Source organism: Phyllostomus discolor, chromosome 2 (genome assembly GCF_004126475.2).
Source record: "Phyllostomus discolor isolate MPI-MPIP mPhyDis1 chromosome 2, mPhyDis1.pri.v3, whole genome shotgun sequence".
Lineage (NCBI taxonomy): Eukaryota > Metazoa > Chordata > Mammalia > Chiroptera > Phyllostomidae > Phyllostomus > Phyllostomus discolor.
In genome coordinates, this window is record NC_040904.2 from 49,478,391 (window position 1) to 49,505,471 (window position 27,081).

The window sequence follows — 27,081 nt, forward strand, 5'->3', positions numbered from 1 at the left end:
TTCCATGTCCCCAGAGCATAATTGGAAGGAAGGAGGTTTTTGTATTCACATACTACTTTAAAATGAAAACCAAGAGAAGGCAGCACTTTCCCTCTTTCCAAGGTAGGAAAATTGAAGATGCTTGCTAAAAGCCCTCAGTGTTTTTGAAACTCAGAAATAATTGGTCTAAGTGAATAATGCTGCCCCCTGATGTACAGTAGTTAATTAGAATACAATATAATGCACAATTCAATATGGATTAACTTATGTTTCCATTCAAAAAAGCTGGCAATTTGTCATCTAAAATTTTATTAAAATAATATTTATTTTTTAAAAACATAAAAAGATAAGGATGAAAACATACAAGTTAAACACATCAGTTATCTCAGCATCCAGAGAACCTCTGGAGTTAGAAGAAATATATACATGTATAAAATATATACTTTATGTATATTTATGTATATTAAATGTATACATTTAATATGTACATTTTTGAAAAATTTATAGTGTGGAATTGTAAACATTAAACAATGTCTCTCTTACTCATGTCTAAGTTTCCACCACTATTCCTCTCCTGAGAGAAGTTCTTGTAGCCTTTTAAACAAAATTATTGAAATGTATATACAGAAACTTTGAAAATGTATACAGGATACTATTACATTATGTTTTACCTTCAAAAATAAAATTATTAGTTAAATGTATTTATTGACAGTTTTCCATGTCACATCATTCTTTTTAATAGTGGCACAGTTCATTGGTCATTTGTACCCTTATTTTTCTAATCTGTTCCCTTAAATATCTCCATTATTTCCACTTTTGCTATTATAGACAACATTGGAATAGATCTTTCTTTTAAAAACATATTTGCCTTTCTGTGAAAGCTATAGAATTATTTTCTAACTGCATCTTAAAGTAGAAATACTGAATCTGTGTAAATATGTATTATTTTGATAGTTACAGAACAGAAAGAGTTCATCTACCCAGTGCTACAGAGCCAAAAGGTAGACACCAAGAGTTGCAGTGGATAAAGATTGATTATTTTATTATGAATGGAACCACCCAGGAGAACGGGAAGCTAATTCTCAGAACCCCAAACTGCCAGATGGCATATGGGTTAGAGATTATATAGAGCAAAATCACAAGACACAATGTGTTAAGGAGTTGGGGGTCCTGGTGAGAGCTGATTGGTCAAAGGTGAGGTAAGAGTAATGAGTCATTTTTTTAGGTCTCGAGAACAGCTCTGAGGTTTTTCCCAGTCTGTCTGGTTTCATGGGAAAGCAGCTGTGGGGTCTGTCTAACTTAGGCTCAGGAACTGAAATGTAATGTCGGGAGCATATGTTTGTGATACAGTCTTTCCTGTAAGCTAGTCTTCAGTCCTCACTCCGATGTCTGGCCCAGGCCTGCCGAACCGAGAGCACGGAGACACCTGAACTACCACCAGTCCTACAGATGACACCGACACCGATGTCATCTAACACAGGAAGCCAACACAGGTGACTGTACTATTCACTCCGATTTTATTAGTGCAGGTTCACTCAAATTTATTAATGCAGACTTAATCCAAATCTATGCTAACCTAATAACAATAATAATCACTCAGAAACAAACAATAATAACGTCACATGAGAGATTTGGGGGATTACGAACCCAAGTCCCAGAGTCTCAGTCCGTGGGTCTGGGAGACAGTATAGTGACCAAGGGAGCTGTCAGCATCTTGCAAGGAAAGCTCTCTGGAACCAGGTGGGTAGTAGGGCAGACAAAGGCCTCAGTCCAGTAGGTCAGAGCCTCTGGCGGCTGGTGCCAAAGGCCATCAGTGTAGCCTGGAGCAGCACTCTGGTGTGTGGAGCTCGGCTGTCTCAGCAGTGTTCTGGAACCTGCCTCAGTTTGACCCTGGAAAGTGGTGCACTCCACTCTTCTGGGTCTCTTGATAAGTGTCTTGGCTCCCTTGATGGTAAGTGGGGAATTTGTAGGGGAGCCTACCTGTGGGTGATTCGCTCTGCAGACTTGGCTGTTCTGGTCAGGTGTGTAGATATCTTAGGTGTGTCTCTTTGCCAGATGTGTCTAGCACGTCTTAGGTAGTTTCCCTCTTGAACCAAAGTGTCAAGGCTGACTGGCAGCCATCCTGGTTGACCTGAATGACTCCATTTTGTTCTATAAAGTTTTTGCTATCTTGATCAGAGAAACACCATTTTATTGGTCTGGCTCTCCACATGTAACTTAGGTGGAGATGTTATCTTTAGCCTGCCAGAGGTCGAGACCCTGTGACCCCTACTCAGGTCCAGGTGACTGTCTACACTGTCTTCTGCTGCCTCGGGGGTGCTGATTATCAGGGGTGAAAGGTTAGGTCTCTGGGGAATATATATGTACATATATACATGTATATATATATATCAGGATTTACAACTAAATTTTGTCAAAGTCATAAAGTCATAAGGACACTCAGTTTCAATACATGTAGCAACTAAATTGGCCTCCAAAAATGTAGTAATTTTACATTTCCACCAGAATTTTATAAAAGTATTTGTTTCCCAGCCCTGGCTGGTGTAGCTCAGTGGATTGAGCACGGGCTGGGAACCAAAGTGTCCCAGGTTCGATTCCCAGCCAGGGTACATTCCTGGGTTGCAGGTCATGACCCCCAGCAACTGCACATTGATGTCTCTCTCTCTCTCTCTCTTCCTCCCTTCCCTCCCTAAAAATAAATAAATAAAATCTTAAAAAAAGTATTTGTTTCCCCACATCCTTATCAACACAAGAAATTAGCAATCTTTAATATTGTTACCATTTTATGGATAAACATGACATTACATTGGTGTATTCTTTTGCATTTATTTAATTAAATTGAGCATAGTTATTCACCTTCTAAAATAATCACTAATTTTTTTACATACTTATTTCTGCAAGTGAAAATTGTAAGTTTTTTTTGTTTTTATTACCATGCTATTGTGTATCTCCAATTTCAAAGCTTCTCCAAGTATGTTATAATTACTGTCAATGGTATTTAAAATATTTTTATGGTACATTTAAATACTTTTATTTTATAGACATCTATCAATTTTTATGTGGATTTAGAAAAGTGCCAGTCTTGCATTTATGATACTGTAGCGATCACCGGCTGGCAGTGACCATGGAACACTGTGGATGGCTCATCAACATGTGAGAAAAACATACACAGAGACAAACAAGTCCTGTGGGGAAGTAGGAACAGAATGGCCACCCTCCCTGGTGGGGAGAGCGCCCTGGCCACTCCTCACATGGGGAGTGCCTATTTCCCCCTCTGGAGAGGCTTTTCATTGGTTTCATTTGCATAAGAATTCAGGTAAAAGCTCATTACTCATTGCTAGGAAGTGAGGATCAAACAATAGGTAGCAAGGAAGTCTGAGGGCCTATTTTGAGTCAGGGTCAAAGAGTTGTAAAACTTTAAAGAACAAACTTAATTCTTCCTTGGACCCTTATCATTCAACTGTGAGCATTCTAAACAAAGCAGGTTTCACAGGATCTTACATATTCTTTCTTAGGCCTGATCACCTGGGCAACCTGCCCTTTTCAGCACAGAGCTGCACCACCTTGCCATTGTTTCAGGCTTAGGTGGAGCAAGGGAAGTAAGGCAGCCAAGGAATAAGGAGATTTTCTCCCAGACGAGGAGGATTCAGTCTATATCACAGCCGAGGAGCGAGGGCCCATCACCCCCTTTTGCTGTAGCCCCCAAAGTCCTTTCTTGGGGGCCTCCCACGTGATCGTGCCTATCTTAGATCATTCCCCCCTTGGGGAATCTTACCAATCATTGGCTAACCAACCAAGCACTGGGGTTCAGTTATGAATGAAGCAGCAGAAACAGCATCCTGCCAGGGAGATAAGTTTTGTCTCCTTGCTGGCTTACGGTCCAAGGCCACTTCCTCAGCTTTAGCCTTGGCGGGGGTTACAGCTTCTGATACCAGGCAGGACAGTTCCCAACAATGATACAATTTAAAGTTTCCATTAAAAAATATTTAAGTTTGACACTTGGTTGTTTTAAAAATACATTAAATAAAAATAAGTTAAAAAATGCTTTTTCAGTATATCAGAAATGAGAAAACCCATATTTGAGTGAATGGACTTTGGCATCCAATGGGTTAATCAATGTAGTATTCTTTAAATAAAATATACTCTAAGCAAAAGTTACAATAGTTTATTAAATTTCATTGCTTATTAAAAACAAAGGAAAAAGAAGAAGGAGGCAGAAGAGGAAGAGGAGGAGGAGAAGAAAAAGGAGAAGGAAGAGGAAAGCCATAAACTAGATTATGGTTAGCAAGTAAAAAAATGGACATATGCCCAAATTCAACATATACACTTTCCCCAGAGCCCTAAAATAACAAGACTATTTACTTATGTGCTCCTGTGTATAATATGCACCCACTTTTTTGGCCCAAACTTTCAGGAAAAAATCTTTCATTTAATTTTTAATTCAATGTTATTTATTTACATTTGGGTACTTGTTTTTTATTATAAAGGAATTTTAGCATGCATTTTTAACATATTATAGTTAGTACAGGAAATTTTATATAACAAATAATTGCAAAACACAAGAACAGATATGAGGTATTTCAGGTACTACTCATGTATAATGTGCATCCTTATTTTTCCCTCAAAAATTTGGGCAACAAAAAGTGTGCATTGTACACGGCAAAATACAGTTTTTATCTGACTATATAAAGCAGATCTCAGAAAACATATCATTTCACTCATAAACACTTCATTATGTGTGTATAATAGATAAGGAGTTTTTAACAATATAACCACAAGTATTATCACAGCATCAATAATGAACAATTTCTTAATATAAATTTTTCCAATGTCTATATTTAGTTCCAATTGTCTGAAAAATTCCTTTTCAATGTGGTCTCAAATTGAAAACCCCAAATTATTTACACTTTGCAGTTTATCGATACACTCAAATAAAATACTGTAATTTTAATTTTTATAGTCTCTATTTGAACAAAAATTTAGGAGACTTTTGAAAAATGCAAAGTACTATAACATTTTCTTTGCAAAAAACATGAGTGCTCCCACAAAACTGACAAGTTAGATGTTTGTTGAAAATATATAGGGGGATAGGGAAGGAAAAAATTGGAGTTGAAAAGTAAAATGGAAGTTTAAAAGTAGGGAAGGAGATGCTTTTGTGAAACAGACATTGTACAGATAAAAGGAAATAAAGCCAACAAAATCCAGCTCTTTCATGGTCTTTCTGAATCTGCTGAAGGAAAGGCTGAATAGAGGTGAAAACCCGAGGAGGGTTGTTAAAAATCATCAAACTTTTTTGTTATTTTCTAAATTAAGTCTTTGTATGGAAATTATAGGTCAAAGAATTATGGGGAGGAGTTGAGAGATGGTCTAGTTACAAGTCATAGTTTTCCTTTTGCTAAATTAAAACAAACATTGTATAATGTCTTTGTGAAGCTATTGTGAATGGGACGTATTAATTGATTGGAGGGATTCCATTTTATTGAAGAAAAGTTTGAAGTTTAGTAATCAAAAACAAATTAAACTAATTTGGTTAATATAGCAGAAACTGAAGCAGTCAGCAAACCTTGTCAAAAACAGACTAAAAAAATAGTAAAATTAAGAAAATGCATTGTTGGAATATCAGGGAATTACAAACACAGAGGTGCCTGAATCTCATGGAGTTAATATTCCAGTAATGGCTGTTCTGAGCATATGCCAGATATTGGTGCCTTGTCAAAGAAATCCTCTCCTTATGCTAATAAAATTATGGTAAAAACTGTATTTATAAAGTAAACAACTCTCTAAAGCATTAAACTGTTTACTTCTGGCCCTAAACACATATACTGAAAACAGTAAAACTAAAGCCCTGCAGTGGTATAGAATCACCCTTTTCAATGACCATCTATCATTATTGAGTGTGTCCCATGGGTGGCTGCCTCTTACCCCATTCTTTCATCCTACTCTCCTTATGTAGCATTATTTTGTTGGCTTTTTCACAGGTGACAAGTTCCCTACGCGATACTAAGTAAATATGCCATTGTTCACCAGGCTTTCTTATTTTGTCTCTCAATATTCTTCAATAAGAAAATAATAGCTCCCATGCCTATAAATCTGGAAGGCAATTAATCAGTGATACCTAAGACTGTAACATTATAAATTTATCCAGATTTAGATATACAAGAGAGAATAACCTGGATTGAAACATGATGTCGGTTTTCACGTGATACAAAAATAAAAACTGACTATTAAATATAGAGAGATATAATTAACTTAATTACTAAAGAAAGGGAAATTTTCTTAGTTTGATTATTGCATCCCTTAAACGATTTTCCAAAGAGAAAAGCCTCTGCCAATAAGATAATAAAACTAAGAAATCTGTATTCATTGATAATTTCAACCTTCATTCATTGATAATTTCAGTGCTTCTGAGCAATACCATTTTTCAACTTGTTCCTATAAAAATCTGACATCTTGACTGATACACTTTATTTGCTTCGTGAGTCAGATGGTCAGTGAAGACTGGCATGATTTTAGAAGGAAAAATTATTTTCTAAATTCATAAATATAAATAAATTTTGTTTTATCACCAAACTATTCCATTTTATAAAAAGATACACTTTTATTTCATTTCCCAAAACCATATTTAGTAAAATAACAAAAAGCTATACTATTTTCCAGAATCCGGTATTAAATAGAAAAAGTTAAATAAACCTGTATAGATTTATTTTGTTTAAAATCAAAAAGCAAAATGAATTCAAAGTTAAAAGATTCATTTGTAATGTATAGTCTATATTTCTTTTTTAAAATTGTTTTTCAAGTGTAGTTGTCTCCATTTTCCCCCATCCCCTGCCTCCTTGCCCCACTCCCCCCCTCCCACCGTCAATCTTACCCACCTTTGGCATTGTCCATGAGTTCTTTATACATGTTTCTTGACGACTTTTCCCCTTCTTTCCCTCATCAGCCCCCTTGCCCCTCCCCTCTGGATACATCAGTTTGTTCTTTATTTCCATGTTTCTGGTTATATTTCAGATGATTATTTGTTTTTTTGATTAGGTTCCACTTATAGGTGAGATCATATGGTATTTGTCTTTCACTGCTTGGCTTAGCATAATGCTCTCCACTTCCATCCACCCTGCCATGAAGGGTAGGAGCTCCTTCTTTCTTTCTGCTGTGTAGTATTCCATTGTGTAAGTGTACCAGTTTTTTGATCCACTCACTGATGGGCACTTAGGTAGCTTCCAACACTTGGTATTGTAAATTGTACTGCTATGAGCATTGGGGTGCATAAGTTCTCTTGAATTGGTATTTCAGGGTTCTTAGGGTATAATCCCAGCAGTGGAACTGCTGAGTCAAAAGGCAGTTCTGTGTTTAGTTTTCTGAGGAAACTCCATACTGTTTTCCACAGTGGCAGCACCAGTCTGCATTCCCACCAACAGCACACTAGGGGTCCTTTTCCTCCACATCCTCTCCAATACTTGCTGTTTGTTGGTTTGTTTATGATGGCCATTGTGACCACTGTGAAGTGATATCTCATTGTGGTTTTAATTTGCATCTCTCAAATGGCTGCTGATACTAAGCACCCTTTCATATGTCTCTGGGTCCTCTGTGTGTCCTCCTTGGAGAAGTGTCTGTTCAGGTCCTTTTCTCATTTCTTGAGTGGGTTGTTTGTCTTCCTGGAGTGGAGTAGTGTGAGTTCATTATATATTTTAGAGATCAAAATATTTCTTTTTCTTGTTCTGATTTTTAAAATATTCTATCAAAAGTGGGTTCTCATAGCCAACACATGTTTATTGTCTCAGTTTCTCTTATATAATCCTGAAGTATTTCACATTTGGCCTTAAATATAATATTCTGGTTGAGTTTCATTGCATTGTCCACACGACGGCTTTTCAATTCTATCCCAGCTCTATTTCATTTCTGTGAAAGTTGAATTTTAAAGTTGTCTTTTATAAAAGTTGATCCTAAGACAAAGGAAAACAATTGGAACCACAAAACTGAAAATTAAAGAGGAACTTGTGGTCAGGCAAAAAAAAAAAGCTGGACCCCCAGGGTCAGTGCTGTAGAGGCCACATACCATGTGAGCATTTCACATACACATTACGCTTGTTTTACAGGCCCCTCAAACTCTTTGGTTTCATCCTCACGAGAGGGAGTGCACGTCAGATTTCGTAGACAGACTCTGATGACAGGTCTCCCCTGATGCTTAGTTTCATTGTTAGCAATGTGAGCTGAAGTCCTAGATTCTTCTTTGCAGCTTTAAACCTCATGATTAATATAGTCTTCTAGGGTTTATAAAAAAATCTGAGATTAATAGTAATCCAGCTGCATGGTTTCATTTAACCACTAAATCAAATCTAGTTAATGGTCTGGAATCACAGATAGGCTTTCATGCCCTCTGCTGGATGTTGAAGGAAAAAGCTCCACCTTCAGTAGTAAGGAAACCTCATTTGAGAAAAAGAAGGCTCTTTAATATGGGAAGAAAAAAATCTACTCCTGTCAGAAATAAAATATGACACACCATGTTAAATAGAATATTAAAAATTTATTGGTGAACCTTAATTTTAATGCAGGCAAAGATTTCCAGAGATGAGATGACAGAAAAGGAACACAGGTTTATCTTGCTAAATTTCTTTTCAAATGTGTCATGCTAATTCTATAATCTAAATTAGGTTTATTATTGTAGAATTCTCAGCAGTTTTCAGTGGACCCTAAAGAATTTCTGCTGCAGAACTTCCCAGTCTCTGGTGGTCAGAGCCAAGTGGTAGAAATTGTAGTGTGATTACAAATAATACCTGAGTAAGTTGGAGAAACAAATTCAGACTTTGTACAGTAATTACCACATAACAGTTATTCAGTAAGTATTACTTAGGCAATAAATGAAAATGTAACCTCTGATATTTGATGAGATATTTGTCAGAAAATTTTCTATTAAAACAAACTCTTTTGCTACCAATCCTATGCACCTGCTTAAACCCTATCACCACCTCTCCTCCTCCACCCAGAAAAATAAACCAGGCAACCAGAGGCCAAGCATATAGCCTGTTTAGACTTACTCTGACACATAAATTCAACTCTCCTAAAAATACATGCTGATCACTTGAACCTGGACTTTCACTAACTTCTGACAACTACAGCTGCTGAATCATTAGCCCCATTTCCAGATGTGCTTACACTTTCCTAGGTGTTAATTACAACCGTTGACTGAGTGTTCTGTAAGTGGAATGGATTTTAACACACATAACTTATAGGACATGAACACAAATTCAGAAACATGAATAAAAAATAAAATCATCTGTAGCCCCACCATTTAAACACATTTACGTTTAACATTTTTTTCTGATAGTGTGATTTTGTTTGTTTGCAATTGCGAGCTATAACCTTGCCAAAATTTATTTAACTTTATATTTCTTTTTAATTAAAGTAATGCATGCATTTCATTTTAAAAGACAAATAGTGCTGTGGGTCTATGATTAAAAACAACAAAAAACAGCATTATCCTGCTCTACCTAATCCCCATAACATTATCTCTAAATCTTGTTTCTTGAGGTAATTATGTTCTTTCTTTTTTTTTTAAATCCTCACCCCAGGATATGTTTATTGATTTTAGAGAAAGAGAAAGGGAGAGAGAGGGAGAAAAACATCCATTTGAAAGAGAAACATGGATCAATGGCTTCCCTTATGTACCCTGATGGGGGATCAAACCCACAACCTAGGCCTGTGCCCCAACCTGAGATTGAATTTTCAAGCTTTTGGTGCACCGCACGACACACCGATCAACTGAGCCTCCTGGCCCAGGCAAGGCAATTATTTTCAATTCTTGAGTGTTTTGCTTCAGGTATTTGTGACCTAATTTCCAAAAGCAGTACTTCACCATTATTTTTTGATTTTTTAAAAAATTTAGATATTATTTACTGACTGCACATAATCTGAAATTAGAATTCACCTTTCTTATTCTAGTCTACTGTCTTCCTTCACACACACTCCCCCCTCTGCCTAGCTTGTCAATATGAATAGCACCCGTTTTAAAACTCAGTACTAATTATTTGCATTATTTATAGCTTGAACATTTTTGAGGAATTAATCCAACTTTTTGTTTTTCTCTTTCTGATTCTGGCTCTACACATGTCTGAATTTCTGCTTGAGTCATAATTAAATTATGGTAATTGTTATCAACTCTATATTAGGAGCAAGGTCAGATTAAAACAGAGATACTGAGGCATACAAAGCTGTCATATGTACTAGAATGGAATCCTAAATTTACTTGAGGCCACTCTGAGCATTAATTACTGAGTATTAATGAAGAAACATTGATTTAGTTACATAGCAAAAAAGTATACCACAGCTGTGATACATTGAATCCACTAACTTACTACTGAAACATCTTCCTGACCAAAATTCTTTCCCTACATTCATTCTTTTTCTATTTGTCCTTTCTCAGGTTATGTTAATAGATCTCTGGAAATTCCCACTCAATAAAAAAACTGTTCCTAAATTTGATGTTTTGGACTGAAAACATCTCTCATGTTTTCAATTGGCGATCCAGATCTAAAACTGGCTTGATTTCAGAATTTCTTCGTATGGAGGAGGGGGTCCTAAAGTGTTGAAACACGCAGCAGGGTGCAGTGTGGGGATCTGCGTTTGAAGGTGGATTCCAGCAGTTGGATTCACAGCTGCTTCTGCCCCTGGAAAGAGCAAGATGGGGATTTATAATCTTTCTACTCAGTATAAAACAGATGTGCATGAAGTACCTAGCAAAACCTGACATTTCTTGAATCACTGGAGCAACAGAAAATTGTTTGTGCACTTGAGGAAAAAACTTGCAATCATCTCAGTCACTATAGCAAGAAAATTTGCTCTCAAGGACTGATTACAGTAGCCCAAGGACTGATTACGCCCCTTATTTGTGGTTTTGCTTTCCACAGTTTCAGTTACCTGAGGTCAATCATGGTCTAAAAATAATAAATAGAAAATTGCAGAAATAAATCATTCAGAAGTTTTAAATTGCGTGCTGTTCTGAGTAATGTGATGAAATCTCAAGCCATCTCGCTCAAGCCTGTGCAGGATGTACACCATCCCTTTGTCCAGCATATTCATGCTGCATATGATATCTGCTCATTAGTCTCTTAGGAGCCATTCTGGTTACCTAACAGGTACCAGAGTGCTTCTGTTCAAGTAACCCTTGTTTTACTTAATAATGTCCCCTAAGCCATTCATATAACTTTTACTACATATAAGTCATTGTTATGACTGCTCTATTTTATTGTTATTACTGTTAATCTTACTGTGTCTAATTTATAAATGAAACTTTATCATAGGTATGTCTACATAAGGAAGAAATACAGTATATATAGTGTATACATTCGGTACTATTCACAGCTTCAGACATCCACTGGGAGTCTTAAATGTATTTCTTGCAGGTAAGAAGGGACTACTGTATACCCTCATTGACTAACCCATCAAAAAGTATTTACAGTTTAGCAGCCAAAACTAAAACAAATACCATTTCTGGTAGATCAGAAGACAAAATTCTTGTACACACAGATGGCATTTTAGCTAATGCTCCCATTATGGGAAATGTAAATCTTACTTAAATATTAAAATATTCCATTAAATATTATATCTGAACTTCATCATTTTATATTAATGACCTGGAAACTGCAACTAATGAAAGTAATTACTTAAAAGTTATTTATAATCAATAGTCAAAATATTAAGTTGTGAAAAGTTTGCAACTAAAGTATACACACAGAATAAAGAAAAGGCAATCTTAAATTTTAAATCAAAGTTCTTGGTTTTTAGATAATGCATACTACAAGCCATTAAATATAAAAGCCAAGCATTTTCTTTATCAGATTGATCACCTCAAGTGACCATTCACTTACTCCAAAAGCTCTTTTGGAAATTTCCTATTGTGTTTTCTTGAAAGGCTATTTTGGAGTTGCAGGAAATCAATAGTGATATTTTATAACCATCTCTCTTTATATTTTTTTCCTTTTTTCACATGGGTCTTTACGTGTCTGGGAATGATTTTATTGCTTCTTCCCAAAACAATAGTAACAATCTTCAAAAAAGAAACTAGGCCCTCGACCTAAACAGTCAAAGTTTTTGACTGCTTTTGTATATTAAATTTAACTGTAACACAGCCATGCCCATTCATCTACACATTGTCTCAGGCTGCTTTTTTCTGAATTAAAATGGCAGAAGTGAGAAGTCCCACGGAGACTATATGGCCTGTGAAGCCAAACATATTTCCTATGTGGCCCTTAATAGGAAAAGCTTGCTGCTCTCTTCCTTTAGAGGATTAAGATTTGATACCATCAGGTAGATTCCAAAAACCACCCCACAGTTATCAAAACAATTTAGAATAACCATATATTGGGCAATAGGTGCATCACAGGAACACATCTATAGATTGTTCAGAATTATTACTTTGGAGCAGATAACATTTATTTAGAATCATGGACTTTCATATATTTGTTTTATTTTGTATTCACTGATTTGCAAAACAAAGCATAATAACCCAAATATTAATATAATGTGTGAAAGGCAGAGTTATATTTAGAATATATCTTACCTCCTGGTTCAGCACTTTTTTAAAGAAGTTATTTATTAACTTGAATAATCTACTCCTAGGCTACTACATAAACTTTCTGTTTTTGTTTTCTTTCACATAATAAAAGAATTATGATAGTATCTACATCTATAAAAGCAGGGCTAAATAATGTAAAGTGCTTAAAGCCTGGCACATAATAATCATTAATTAACATTTAATTATTATAATTATTACTATAAGTATTAGCATTATTAGTATATATAAGTAACTATACTATGTTGGAAATATACATATTTTCTTTTACTTACAATATATTTCCCAATCTATCCTGTTTTAATGGTCAGTATTTTAATCATTATCATTATTATCATTACAACAGACATTATTAAGTGAAAAATTTTGTGGCGTTAGCATCTCTTGCAGTTAGGAAGTTTAGGATGACATAAGCTAAGTCTGAGGGATTTGATAAAATGGAGTTAACATTCATTAAGTGTGCTTGCCCCAGCACTTCCTTGCCTTGTGGGTACTTGTACTGAGCACCGCCCATTTTCCAGGAGAACTGCTCCTGGAGTGTTCAATACAAAGTCAGTGGTAATTTAGCTATCATTCTGCCTGGAGTAGTCAACCAGATTGATTCACAGTTAATAAATAGCTCAAACGGTTCCCACCACTGTCATTATCCATACTGTGGTCCAGGCAACAGGATGTGGACAATTTCCCTCTGTGGCAGGAAAGTTTTATTGTTACCTCCTTACTAAAGATTTGGCTATTGCTCTTGAACTTGCTATAAAAGCCACAAGGCACTCATTTAATAAACATAACTGAGACAATGCATTCAGAGAGCTCTTGCAAAATCAAACATATATCAGTTTTCATTTTTTTTCAAAGCATGTGTATGTACAATATCATGTGATTGGAAAGGAAGCAACTATTATTTTTATTTTTTGACAAATTAAGTATCTGAGAGAAATCAATTACAAGTTTCTGCAAAAATCCTATGGTTTTGACAGAATGGGTAGTGAAGGTATTAGAGTCTGTTGTTTAACTGTGTGAAACCAATACCCTTATTGCTGAGCTTTTAATAGGCAGATTTCAGATTTCCCGCACAATTAAGAATCACTCCAATGAACTTGGCTTATTTGAATATGCCCTTTCTACCTCTTTTTTTAAAACCTTTTCCCTTCTTTGTTTCATCCCTTTCTTTTATATGGGGCTAGCTAAGAATGCCTGATTTTGAGTCACAATTCTTTCATCTAGTAACTTAATCTCTAAGTGCCTTTGTTCCAACATCTTTAGAATGTTCAAAATGATAGTGACCCCCTCACTGAGGCAGAGGGAAAAACAAATGAATTCAGAGATGTCAAGTGTTAACACAGAGCATGACACAGAATAAATGTTCAATAAATGTGAGCAGTTGCAATTACCATGCTTTACTGTGAAAATGTGTGAATAAAATACTCTCCCTCCTCACCTAAATGAATCACAGAATATTTATATGTAAAACAAAGTATTGGGAAGTGACATTTAAAATGAAAGGATCCTGGATGTGGTGGGGGGAGAAGGGAGCTGAGTGTAAGGCCTGCTCCTGCCTCTCTCAGTCCAGTTCTCCTTCCCCTCCCAGACTTGGAGCATTCACATTTAATAACTACAGGAGAACTGATGTTTCCATTTGCCTTAAAATTTAAAAAGGAAAGATTATCTTTGAAGTAGCAGAAGAAATGGGGTCAAGGAGATTGGATAGTTGAAAGGCAACATTATTGGAGAGATAGCCCTGAGGAGAGGCTAAACCAAAATGAGTGTCCCCAGAAGGTGTGTCTCAGAGGATTCTCACCTCAAGGTCTACTCAGGAAGTCAGGGGACCTGCTTGCTGCTTTGTCAGGGCTGAGGCAACCCAGCTCTGACACTCGTGAAATGGAGTTTGTTATTATTTGTTAAAAAATATGGAGAGATAATGGCAGGGATTCCCCTCTTAGGCTCTCAAATTCTTTCTTTTCTAATGAACGCTAGGTTGTTTTCTACCTCAAGCCCTTCATCAAGGCACCCAAACCTTACATGTTTTGTTTTCATTATTCTTAAATATCTTACTTCATAAATGAGGGTGTTTTTATTTAGCTTCACAGCCTGATTTTCAATTTTTCAGTGAAAACTTATCAGTCACATTTTCAGTGAATTATAAAAATGCTTCTTTATATTAAACCTAAAACTCCTTTTAATGGCTCATTTGTCATTGCTTATTTTTTCAAACACTAATTAAAAAATTAATCTAATAAGCCCCCAAATTTATGTCTTCTTCTCGTTTCAGTCAGGTGTATTCTCTACCTATTCTTCCTGTTGTATAGTCCTTGGTCTTACGAAGTGGAGAACACTGATCACAGATGAAAGAGAGTTGGGATACAAGTGGTTGTGTGAGAATTTTGATGGTTTTTCTCTTCTTCTATCCCCACTTTTAACTGAAAAAATGGACTCATTCCTTGAAAAAACTACCTTCTGTAGCCAAACGTGTGTTCTCACTCTTTATTTACACAGCTGAGGAAAAAAAAAACCAAACTTGATTGTAAAGCCATGTTTTCTGTTGAATTATCAGAGGGGAAGGATTCCAGAAGCTTCATTAACATAGGTAAGACAATGAAATAAAAAAAAATTTCAAATACTGTATTATTTTTACTCCTGGCAAAGGGGCAAAAGAAGCAAAAAATGATTATTATAAAAATTATACTAAAATTGTTTATGTCTGATGATTGAAAGAGAGAAAGAAAGTCTCAGAGACTACTTCATGGACTATCCCATTCAAGAAGACTTGAGGGCAGTGAATGGGTCCTTTCTGAGATTTTAGCAGAAACAGGATCTGCTGAGCTGGGGATGGAGGAAGGGTAATGCGGGAAGGAGAGGCTATCTAGGAGATCCTGGAGCTGGGTCGAGGAAGAGGAGCTGGGCCCAAAGCAGAACAAAATAACATGATTTTAGGGATTGTATAAAATAAATGTTTGAATGTCAGTCCTTAAAATAACTTCAAACTATAGGTTCCTTCTCCTCTTAATCTTCATCCTTCCTTTCACCTCCCCTGCTTTTACTTTCTTCTGGTCTTTCTCCTCTTCTTCATTCTCTAACAGTACCTCCTTTCCCTTCTTATCCTCCATGGGGTAGCAGAGATAATAATTCTCCCTTTTTAGCTCGTAAAGACTTTAATCATGGCATGTTTATCATCTTGGAAACATAGGTCCTATGAGAGAGGAAGAAAAACTGAGAAATCTGAGCACTGGATCAGCTGAGAACTGTGAAAAGATATGTGTATTGGCCCAGGAGATGCTACTGGGAGCCAGGTGCTTGGCTGAGAGTTCCAGGGATCTTTCTTAAACAAAAGTCTCATCAGACATTCAGATGGGCTAGGCTGGTGAGGCCTTCCTTAAACACCTTTGATGAGGTTCCCAAGCTAAGTGTTTTCCTTCCTCTCTTTAGTAGTTCTAATCAAGATAGTTGGCAACCTGAGTCATGTAGTATTATCAGAAATTGGTAGTGAGAGAAAGTTCCTATTGTAGGTATTTTAATATCAGTAAATTTCAGTCTACTCCAGCCTCTAACAGTTAGTCAAAATTCTCCTATTGCCTTTTTTCAGTTGAGGTAGATTCCATAAGATCCTGAGAGTCAAACTTCTCAACCACAGGTCAGAAGAGTAGAGCTGTTTCAAATAATATATTCAAAAATAGTGGTAATAACATGAAAGAATTTATGAAAAAATAAAATAAAGGTTTAGAAGGAACTCAAGGTTAATATAGCAAATCTAGTCCCTCCATTAAAATGTTTTAAATTACCCATTTCTTAGAGAGAAGAACAACCTATCATCCCCTTTGTGCTCAAGGGGTGACAAGGAGTCCAGAATCCCTATTTCATGTTCTGATATGTCACCAGTGTCCTAATATGAGTTCTTATTTCCCCCCATTTCTGAACAGTGGCCTTGAGGAAGACTCAGAAGTACATCCCATAATCTGCAGAGTAGGCGTATGAAGCTGACAGTAACCACACTCACTCCACATAGTTTGTGGTGCTTGTGGAGGTGGAGGCTGTGGTTTCGGTCAATCACTTCCTCTTTACCATAAAAATATCCTGGTAGTGGTTTCCTCACTTCCCTTTTGGACCACAGCTCCTTCTATGGAAATACTAGGTAGGAAGAATCATTTGCATGGAGAAGTGAAAGCATAAAGAGGATCCACTGGGGAAAGGAAATCCAGTATGGATCTGGGTTTCCAACTAGCTTAAAGTAGTGACTCCCTAAAATTTACTTCCAAAAGTGACTAGTTAAGAATAGGTGACTAGAGGACCAGGGACGAACACTTCCTAAATTACTCTTCTACATTCTGTTTTAGTGAGGAGAAACAAAAGTGCCACATCAAAGGCTATGTGCATGACTGTTCACTGTGCATACAGCCATCCTGAGCCTTCAGGGCACAGGTGGGAGATGGTCAATGGATGGAATAACCTCATACCTAAGCCTGTGTGGGTGAAGGGAAAAAATAATGGGAAGGGGCAACTGAACCTGTGACCTCTAAGATGGAAATCAATAAAAGTGAACTTCGTGATATAACTTAAGATGGGAGAAAGTTTAATTGTTCCTTGATTAAAATAAGATACAAAGCTATACCTGTGGAATTAAAGAGGAACAGATGAAATAGGGAAGGGGGTGAGGATTCTGGAGAGCAATGCAATCTCTACCATTAAGAAATCACAATATGGAAATATTCGAATGTCCAGGATATAAGGTTGTGCTCAGTGTAGGTGGCTAAGCCATGGGTATCCTGCTCAAATTTCCTTTGGCTTCTTACACTTAATTCTGGACACTTTCAAGTCTATTAGTTGACTTAGAGCAAATATCTATGTGGTACATTTACTCTGTAGAGTAGATACCCTCCCAGAGAATAGCCACTTTTCCAAACTGGTATTTAGAAAGTAGATATAATATCTGAGAAGCCTTGGACATAATGCCTAGCTCTTGGTAGATAATGAAATAAGGTTTGGCTATGCTATCATTTTAAAAAACAATTTTTCTCAAGTATTTTCTTTTCCTGGCCATAATGACTTCAGGGTAATATAGAGAATGTGATTCTAATGCCTTGCACCCGGTGCTATTACATGCAGATTTTGAAGTACCATATCAGCCTTGACCCCTTCTCTCACACCCATACCTATTTAGGGAAGCTCAGGCAAGTTCAAGTTAATTAAGAAACATGTATATAAACTACCATTCAGGAAATATGAAATCATTAGATAAATGAGGATAAAACCACGGCACATAAATTGCCTTAAAATTATAACCATATAATTGGGTAACTTACTTAAATTAAAAAAAAAATTTTAAGATTTCAGGAAGTCTAGGAAGTCTTCCTTAGAGTAAGAGAAGGGCTAAGAGGACCTAGGTGAATTTTCCTGTATAGAAACTCAAGTAAGTTGAAAAGAACATAATTGCATTTGTTTATTTAACACATCTAGTTAAATAGATCAAAATAATCATGTTGACCCCTTTGACTCATGTATTTTGTTAAAAGGTCAATGACCCTATTTTCCTCTGTGTTCAGAAGAAAATAATTTTGATTTTAAGAGAACTAACTATTTTCATTGGAGATTTTAATTATCTTTCCCAAAACAACCATTTCTCAAATAGGCAATATTCCCCTTGGCAAATAATGACTTTAAAAAGTCAATAGTAAATATAATCACTAAACCTTAGAGTAATGAATTTTGATATTAAAACATGTTAGTTTATTTTTATCCCACTTTTTATTTAGATGTTAGTTTTTCTAGGAAATGCCCTATACTATCTATTGGAAATCTTATATGGCCCAAGTTTCTGAAGTGCAGTTGTTAATCTCTACTAAGCATATTTGAGGCAACTGTGGTATACACAGTGTAGTAACCTAGAGGGAATGTCTCATAACAGATATTCCAGATGAGGACAAGGCTTGGAATTAATCATAACTCTAAGACTTCAATTTTCTCCATGTCTTACCTCCTACTACAGATTGGAAACTAATAGAAGGGGCATGGTTCAGGGGGCAGGATGGGAGCAGGCAGGATCAAGATGCTGCCAATGTGTCTGGGGAGAAAAAAATATAAGTATTTATATTCCTTTGCCTAATTCCAAGTTTTTCATGCTTTGCATTGTCAGCAGACAATATGGAAAACGTGGTTCAATGTTACTGTAGATGAGGGAGGCAGAGAGCTTAGTAAATGAGACTATGAACACAGGGCAGTATAGACTGATATCAAAATCTCAAAAACATTTTTCTTCACCTTCAACCCTACCATTTACTTGAAGTGACCAGCCCTGTATATCTCTTTTTTCTGCTTGTCGACTGAGGAAAATGTTTAGGTTCTATCCATACTCAACTATAAATCCTTTTCCCAAGACACAAGTTTTGTTTGTTTGTTTTCCTTTTGTGGTCTCCCTACTTCTGAAGTTTTCTCACTTACACTCTTTCCTAGTTCATGGCTTTACACCTCCGATAAACTATGTCTGGTTGTAAGATCACAAATCTGTTTTTCAGAGATTAGTTTTTTTTAATTTATTGCAAAACTATAAGTTTTCAAAGAGCAAGTTCATAAATGTGCAGTCAGCTCACCATAAACAGAGTCCAAGTCTCCAACAGCAAAAACAGCCATGGTGCGTCTTGAGGCAGCAAGTTGGCATCTCCTCAGCCAGCACTGAAGGCAGAAGAGCACTGCTCCGCAGAGCAGAGCCACCAGGAAAATTAGAAGCAAGAACCTGATGCCAAAGAAGGAGAGGAGTGAGGTGGAGCATGCAAGGATCTTAAGAGCTCCCATTACTTTCTGAAAAGGGGACAGGAACTCACAAGACTGACTGCAAGCAATCTGGGAGGCTAAATTCGTTATGCAACACCCATACCATCTCCACCACCACTTGTACATTTTCACTGAACCTGGATGTATGCTGAGCTCAGAGTACGCAATAATTTTACCTTCAAAGATTTTCAACTAGAGAGTAAACTACTATTTTTAATACTAGTAAGTTTACTTAAATAAAAAGTGATATTTCTACATATTTTGATTTACAGGGCTTCTATTATTTTCTTAATAGGTGTGATTTCATATACCATATTAGTTATTTAGGAAAAGGAATGTGTGACCAAAGATTTTATAAAACAAAGTAAAGATGTTCTTACCAGATATACCAGTCATTTGGGTATTGATCTTTATAGTTTATACACCTGGTAATAAAGAACAGTTAGTGTTGGACCTCTAAATGGCCAAACCTATTCTTTTGGACCACAATATTTGTTCTGACACCTAATTCCCAACAATCACATACTCACCGCAAGTCCTCTGACACAATTAAGCAAATGTTATGCATGCTTCATTCAAGGCACTGAGGATACATGTAAATGGAAACTGTAAGATATTTAAACAGATAACTGCACAGTAGTAGGTTCTATGCTAGAGTTACAAATACCATTGTACATGGAGAAGATAGTGACTAACTTTTCAGGGCTAACATGTTGTGGGTATTAGGTATTAGAAGATAACCATCCCACCACTCTGTTATTCAGAGACACAGAATTCTTGAAAATGCAAATATTCCAGAGAAGTTTATAATGTCTATTAACTTTTGATATCTTGGTGGGAAATAGCAGCACTTGTACTCTGGTTGGAGAAAGAAGTTAGGATAAAAGGAAAATAAATGAGTGTGTCCATTTTTGCCATTTGCCAAATGTTAAAAGTTGATTTCTTCAATCTGGATGGTTAAACCATTTGTGTACCTCAGCACAACTTAATGTTTCCAAAGATAAGGTTAAAAAGATTACACAGAAATAAAGTTCACAGTGTAATTTTTAGGTGGGTTAACTCCCCAGGTTTAGACACTTATGTGCTATTCATTTCAGAGTCCCTTTCTATGTCACACATTGTGCTTTGAAAGTATGTTTGCTGATGGACTTCCTTCATACCTCAGTAGATGAGTTGCTGTTAAAATATTCTGGGACTAAAGAGTGGAAAGCTGTTCATCACAGCCCGATAAGCTCTGGAGATGGAGCTGCACTTAATCACGTCTTCTTCAGCCATGGTTAAAATAACACTCAGTACTTTTTAGCTTGAAAGCATTCATAAATGTCAGCTAATTTATTGCTCCCAGTACCTCTAAGGAGAAAGTGTGTCCTGTTTATCACCCTGTTCTTCAGAAATGACATTTTAACATATGTGAATGTCAACTTAAAAATTTTACTCTGGCCCTAGCGGGTGTGGCTCAGCAGATTGGGCATTGGACTGTGAACCAAAAAATCACCAGCTCAATTCCCAGTCAGAGCACACGCCTGGGTTGCGGGCCAGGTCCCCAGCGGGGAGCTCAAGAGGCAACCATACATTGATGTTTCTCTCTCTTTCTCCCTCCCTTTCCCTCTCTAAAAATACATAAATAAAATCTTAAAAAAGTTTTTACCCCCAATATTTAAGACAAAACTCAGTCACCAGACAAAAGTTTCTCTGGGTTTTTGTTTTTGCACCTAGAAGGTTTAGTCAAAAATACAGGTACAGATGGCTGGAAAAAATGACAGCTGAAGTATGACTTTAAAAATCATCCTAACATAAGTGATCATTAATAAAGAATTTTAAAAATAATTAATGGCATATCTTTTAAAAGAAACATTATATATAAAAATGTAGATTTATATTTATAGTTAAAAGCCTTGATAAGTAAAAGAATATAGGGCCTTCATTTTTATTTTGTGTATATTTTATACAAATTCAATGAGTTCACTAAATAGGTATTATATAGTTATATATACAGTACATCAAATTACTAACAATGTTTGCTTCTTTTGAAGATAGTTCATGAGGCAATTTATCTTTTCTATATTTCTATATTGTTTAAATTTTATAATGTACATGCATCACTTGTAGTCATAACATTTTTAAATATTATATTAAAATATAAAAAATCATTAAAACGTAGCATTCTGATTTTGAGATGAATGCAAGAAGCTTTTCTTTGTGTATTAGCCAAATTAAAAAAAAAATAACTTCTTGTTTTTGAGTCTTGAAATCTAAGTTCATGATCAGAAGTGTTGATAGCTTCATTTCCCTCCATATATAAATCTCTGCTCCTCTGTACATTTAAAAATAACATACATATTTATAATGTCAATTACAAATTTAACTACCTTATTTTATTTCCTAGCTTTAGTTTTGAGCCACTCCATATTTTTTCCAGTGCTAACAGTTATGCAAACTGACTTGTTTCACTTTCTCTTTCTGACACTGTGCACCTACTGGTGGATTTTCTGATACGCAGCAAAATAGTCAAGCAGTAGTTAGCTTGAGAAATGCAAAGTGTCATGTAATTAGGAATTGCAGGCACCTTTGGGATCATTTATTTGCCCCTTAAGATTTTACACACTCCTCCAGTGAGACCCAGAAAGTAGTTGGGGAGGTCACTAGCTGCCTGAAGAACTTAACATAGAATATGGCCCTTCTGGCCCTGTGTCCTCCCCTCCCCTCCACTTTCCGTGTTTTTCTCAAGTTCGATTTTTACACAGGAATTATTTGAATTATTTAAAAAAGTATCTGAACCATAACAGTATTCTAATTACTCAAAATTTAGATGTAAGATTTTCAGTGTAGAAAAAGTTTTATTTTTTTAAAGATGAAGTTACTGCTCAGAGATTTGTATATGCTTGGTCAAATTGGGATAATGATGCTAATAAGAAAAATGACATCCAGGAAAAGTGGGAACTGACTATGTGTTTCAGAAATACATTTCCAATATCAGACTTCTCTAGAAGTAGTTGTAGAAGGGGATCTTTTTTGTCCCTACAGGAATGACTAGTGCCCTACTTTACTCGAATGTTGTGAAGATGATTTCTTCTCTAAGAGGATGGATAGAAGAACTCATCTTTACTACTGTTCTCAGGACTGAGAATCTGTGGGCCTAAATAAGATTGGCTATTGAAATATAAACTTATTACTTTGATAAATTCAGGAATATATTAAGTCATTAAGCAGAGCATGGCTCTTGGTGAAGGGAACCAAAGTTTTATATTTTGAAATATATATCTTAAGCTATTTATTAGGAAACAAAAGACTCAGAAAGAACCTTTGATCATCTCCATTCCCCTCTAAGAGATTCAGATGGAAAGGTCTACTTCAGGAAGGGGATCTTAAGATGTTAGCCTTAATTTAAATTAAGTATGCTAAATAACAGGGTTTCAGTCAAAAGTTGTTTAGCTAGAGAGTCTGTGCCCCATTGTTTCTCTGTTGCCTAGGAAGTATTTACCTGTCTTGTATGTTCCACACTTCCTCAATCACCTATAAATGGCCCAGTCTCACTTTTGTAATCTAAGATCCAGTCTCTTTCTTTCTCTGTTGTCCAAAATGATGCATATGTCATTTTGCCCACTGTATTTGGAATTTTAATGCTTATGTGAATTCCCAGTGCACATGCATTAAAATTTTGAGTTTCTCTTGTTATTCTGCCTCTGTTAATTTAATTATTAACTGAACTAGAAAGACTTAGAAAGTGGGAGGAAAAGTATTATATATTTTTAGCCCCTATAAGTGTATCTTAAAAGCACTTTGAAATGTACATATAACACAGTTTAAAAACGTCATTAGTTTGCTTCTATTTGAAACTGAATTATCCAGAAAGTTACCTCCCATGACTGCTGTGATTTATAGGCATGAATGCAGCCATAGGTAATGTATTGATTCTTTCATGAATGTAAAGAGCCCTCAAAACCTGAACAAGGGAGAATGTAGTGAGCAAAAATACCTAGAAATCAACAAGGTTCCTTATTTATCTAACAAAGTTGATCAAAATAAAAGTGGATTTTCCTTTGCTTTTAGAAAAATTAAGCCACTTGCATTTAAAACTATTTTCTTTTTCTTGTATGATTGTACTAGCCATTTCAAGCTCATCTGGGGTTTCTTAAATGACTTCAGCCTTTTTTTATTCTTTGAATTTTGAAAATGCTATTTACTTACATTTCATTTTCTTCACACAGTGGGTCCGAGAGCACCAACTGAAACACATGTTTAGAACAATAAAATCCAAACATCTTGTCACTCTAATCCTTTAATACAACAGCACCTAGAGAAAATGTGGCTTTATATAATTTCGTTTGCTTTTTTAATTAAAAGCTTTGGAGCATAGTTTATTGCCAGGTACACAGAATTTTAACTGGAAAAAAAAATCTCTGGGCAGATTTTCCAGCTCAGCAATGGTGGAAATATATATTATAAGTCAGATTTCTATCTTATACACAATTATAGATGGATGTAAAATTGCTTTTTGTTTTTTCAATAGGCAGATTTTTCTTGCTCCAAAGAGCTTGTGCACCTTGCATTTTCTCTTTGTTTTTATATTTTAGTTAGAGGAAGAGGGTTAAGTATTTGTAGTACTGTCACACAAAGAAATCAAATTCCCTACATGAAAACAGAAGTTCATCCTGTTAGCATTCATGAATGTTAAATATATGGCAGATGGAGTGACTTCCACCTGCTTTAAGGCTCAGATTGACTTAAAGGTACTACATTCCTGTTGAGATTTACATTTCTCTCTTTATCAAAGAGAAAAAAAGTAATAGGTTTGATGGCTTTGTTTTAAAAGACCCACATCATAAGCAATCCAACACAATTATTATAGTTCTCTGTGTTGAACCTTACAGTTTACAGTAACTCACATCACAGAGGAAAGACAGTCCTCCTTTCTAGAGGTTTTGTTTGTTTTTTTCCTGCAGTGAGACTTCTCCTGTGTATAATAAGAAAATCTTCAAATGTCATTTATATATGGTCCTAAATATGAGTTGATGAGGTTACTGAAGTATTATTTTCCTGGTCTATAACACAGAAATATAAAGCCAAGTAAGTAGTTACAAAATTTAAAATTACACATGTGGGAATTTTGGGTGAGATATGACCTTTTCTCTCCTTAATCTCAAATGCATCTTTATCAGCACCTTATATTTACTCCACCACGTTTATCTGGGTAAAGAAATTTGTGGAGTTGCAGATGGAGCCATGAATTGGCCATCAGAGAGCATGGTAATGAACAATTTATAAATACAGAATATAAGTTTCACTCTCTTTTAGTAGAATGCTGCAAATACATTTGGATACTCACTGAGAGGAAAATGAACATTCAAAATTTGTCCATAAAGAGAGTTTATGTATGAGTAGATGAAATCATTTGGGATCTAGTTTAACAGATAAACAAATAATGCCAGCATTTCACTTTCGAGTCGCTGCCTAATCTTCTGGTGTGCTATACCCTAGCAAAGAGTGAGTATACAGTATATCACTATCACTACCTCACTGTCAATGCATTAGCTGTTGGACTTCGGGTTGTAAGGAAATGGAGAGCGAAGTCTTCTTGTATTTTCAGACCTGAGTCTTTCAAATACATTGCATTCAAGTAATACAGCTATAGAGTTGTAGGTGTTACTGTCAGTGAGATGTTAGAGCAGAGGACGCAGAATAAACTCCAAGATGGTTCTCTCTACATTGTTCAGCAATGGAAAACTGTCAAGTGTCAAGTGTGGTTCCAGGCAAGAGTAACAGACATGTCTTAAATTAAGACATAGCATTTTGCTATGTCAATGGCATTTTTTATTAAAAAAAATATACAGTATAGCAAAGTTAGGCAAAGATTGCCCTGCATCATATAACTTCAGAAGCAATAGAACTGCTTAAAGAAGAAATAAGACTGAAATCATTAACCATTTTGTTTTCAGTATCTTTGACCAATAAATATGAGTAGTCATAAGATTCTAGTAAAACTTTCTGAAAGGAAATCTTTGAAATGTATGATTGAAATTACCCAAAGAACAAATTCATAACCAATAAGGTCCACAGAGTACTTCCTAAAAGCTTTCCCCAGAAAGAGAGATGGTTACCTGGAATAGTGGCAAACACAAGCTTCCTGTTTTGGAGATCACTGAAGTGAAACTAAAAGGTCTGGATCTCGTCATACTTAAAGGCCAAGTGGCTCAAAGATAGTGGTTTGCTGTCTGTGTTTATTTTCCTCTTTTTCAGAACATGTTAGCTTCTCTATAAATCATGCTTCCTACCAGAGCACTCATTAGTGATGGCTCCTTGTGACTGGTAAAGTGCATGCTGGGGCAGGAATGTTGGGTGCATGCTCACAGGTATGGAGAGTTCAAGGAATTTCAGGTTAAGGTCAGAACCTTGGTACTGTTTATCAAGCCTTTAAAAGCTGATCTGTAACACTAGCTGGCTGCTTAAACAACTTAACAATATTCAAGTGCATGTTCTATTCCAGGGCATTTCTGGGTTTTATGTACAATCTTGTACTTGAACATTTACTTGGTTTTCTTCCATTTGTTGGTCTTTTTTGCCTCTTTTCCTACACATCATTTTCAGTCCCAGATCTAAACCAAGCCTGGGCATAAAGTTTTCCATTCTTAATAATGATCACACCCTACTTTTAAACAGATTATATTTCAATGTTTATTTGAATAAAATAATGCATCTGCCAACAAAAATGTTTGCCAAAATATCTAAGGAATTCTGAAAAAGAACAATGAGGAGGCATGAACTATTTTATACATTAAGATATTAGAAGAGTAGGAAATTTTATGAAAATTGGTACTAATGCACATAAACAATAAGATAAATGTACCAGAATAGAGAGTTCAGAAATAAAACAAACACAGAAATCTATTTTTTTCTACCATTTCAAACCAGTATGGAAAAGATACTGTTTAGAAAATGACAAATAACTAATTGGTTAGGCAGAAAGAATGTACAATGCCTAACCATGTTCATAATCAGATAACTACAACTTACAATTACAATCACATTGACAAGCTTAAAAATTCATGATACAGAGAGAACAGATAGATATGGGGAGGCAAACCTTGTCATACATGGTTGGGAAATCAGCATAGCCTCTCTGGAACGTAATTAGGCAATATTTATAAACCTAAAAACTCAATAAATCCTTTGGCCATGAATTCTACCTTCAGGAATGTATCTTGCAGATATTACTACATGTGGCACAACTAATTACAAGCAATGATGTTCACTGAAGCATTGTTGGTAAGAACAAAACATTGGAAAAAGCTAATGTCCATCAAAATGAGACTAGTTAAATAGAAACTGATTATATACACACAACAGAATACTAGGCAGCTATTTTAAAAAGGTGAGGAAAGATCTCCTTTTTAAAGCTATGTATGAAAAGACTTTCATGAGTTATTAATTAAAAAATAAATTGTAGAGCATTACGTGCTCTACACACATAATTAAAAGTGCTCTACACTTTTGTGAAATAAATGAACAAGTATAGGTATAGTGTTTTTCCCCCGTACAAAACTTATATATATATAGAGGTCTGTCTGGAAAAAGTCCAGCCATTATTAAAGTAATGAAAAGCGTTTGTGTGACATCAATGTAACCTGGCAGCCAAGGAGAGTGGACTGGAATGTGCATATGTGAATAATGTCAACTTCACTCTACTAGTCAGTGGGGGCGGTAGATGCCACTGAGTGAGCATGTGTACTGTGTGGTCATCACATTCAAAATGACTAAGTGAGTAGAACAATGGATCTGCA

The 27,081-nt window shown here is 35.8% G+C and overlaps 1 protein-coding gene across 1 annotated transcript; it reads right to left on the reverse strand.

The window, feature by feature from the left end:
- Window positions 1-9,640: 9,640 nt before the first annotated feature.
- On the reverse strand, window positions 9,641-25,600 carry TMEM207 (transmembrane protein 207). Its single transcript, XM_028503142.2, has 5 exons — window positions 25,402-25,600; window positions 23,492-23,529; window positions 19,684-19,728; window positions 19,123-19,265; window positions 9,641-10,640 (listed from the first exon to the last, which is right to left on the reverse strand). The coding sequence occupies exons 1-5, from the start codon at window positions 25,474-25,476 to the stop codon at window positions 10,504-10,506; spliced, it is 438 nt and encodes a 145-aa protein (XP_028358943.1). The 5' UTR covers window positions 25,477-25,600; the 3' UTR covers window positions 9,641-10,503.
- Between the last annotated feature and the right edge of the window lie 1,481 nt (window positions 25,601-27,081).

Bases quoted from the DNA above. Each gene is read 5' to 3' on its own strand.
- TMEM207 (XM_028503142.2), bottom strand. From the start codon at position 25,476: ATGACGAGATCCAGACCTTTTAGTTTCACTTCAGTGATCTCCAAAACA. The intron at 19,729-23,491 runs GTAAGTAAATAG...CTTTATTACCAG, and splicing joins CTGTGTGAAGAAAATGAAAT to GTGTATAAACTATAAAGATC. The intron at 19,266-19,683 runs GTAAGAACATCT...CTTTGGCATCAG, and splicing joins CCAAATGACTGGTATATCTG to GTTCTTGCTTCTAATTTTCC.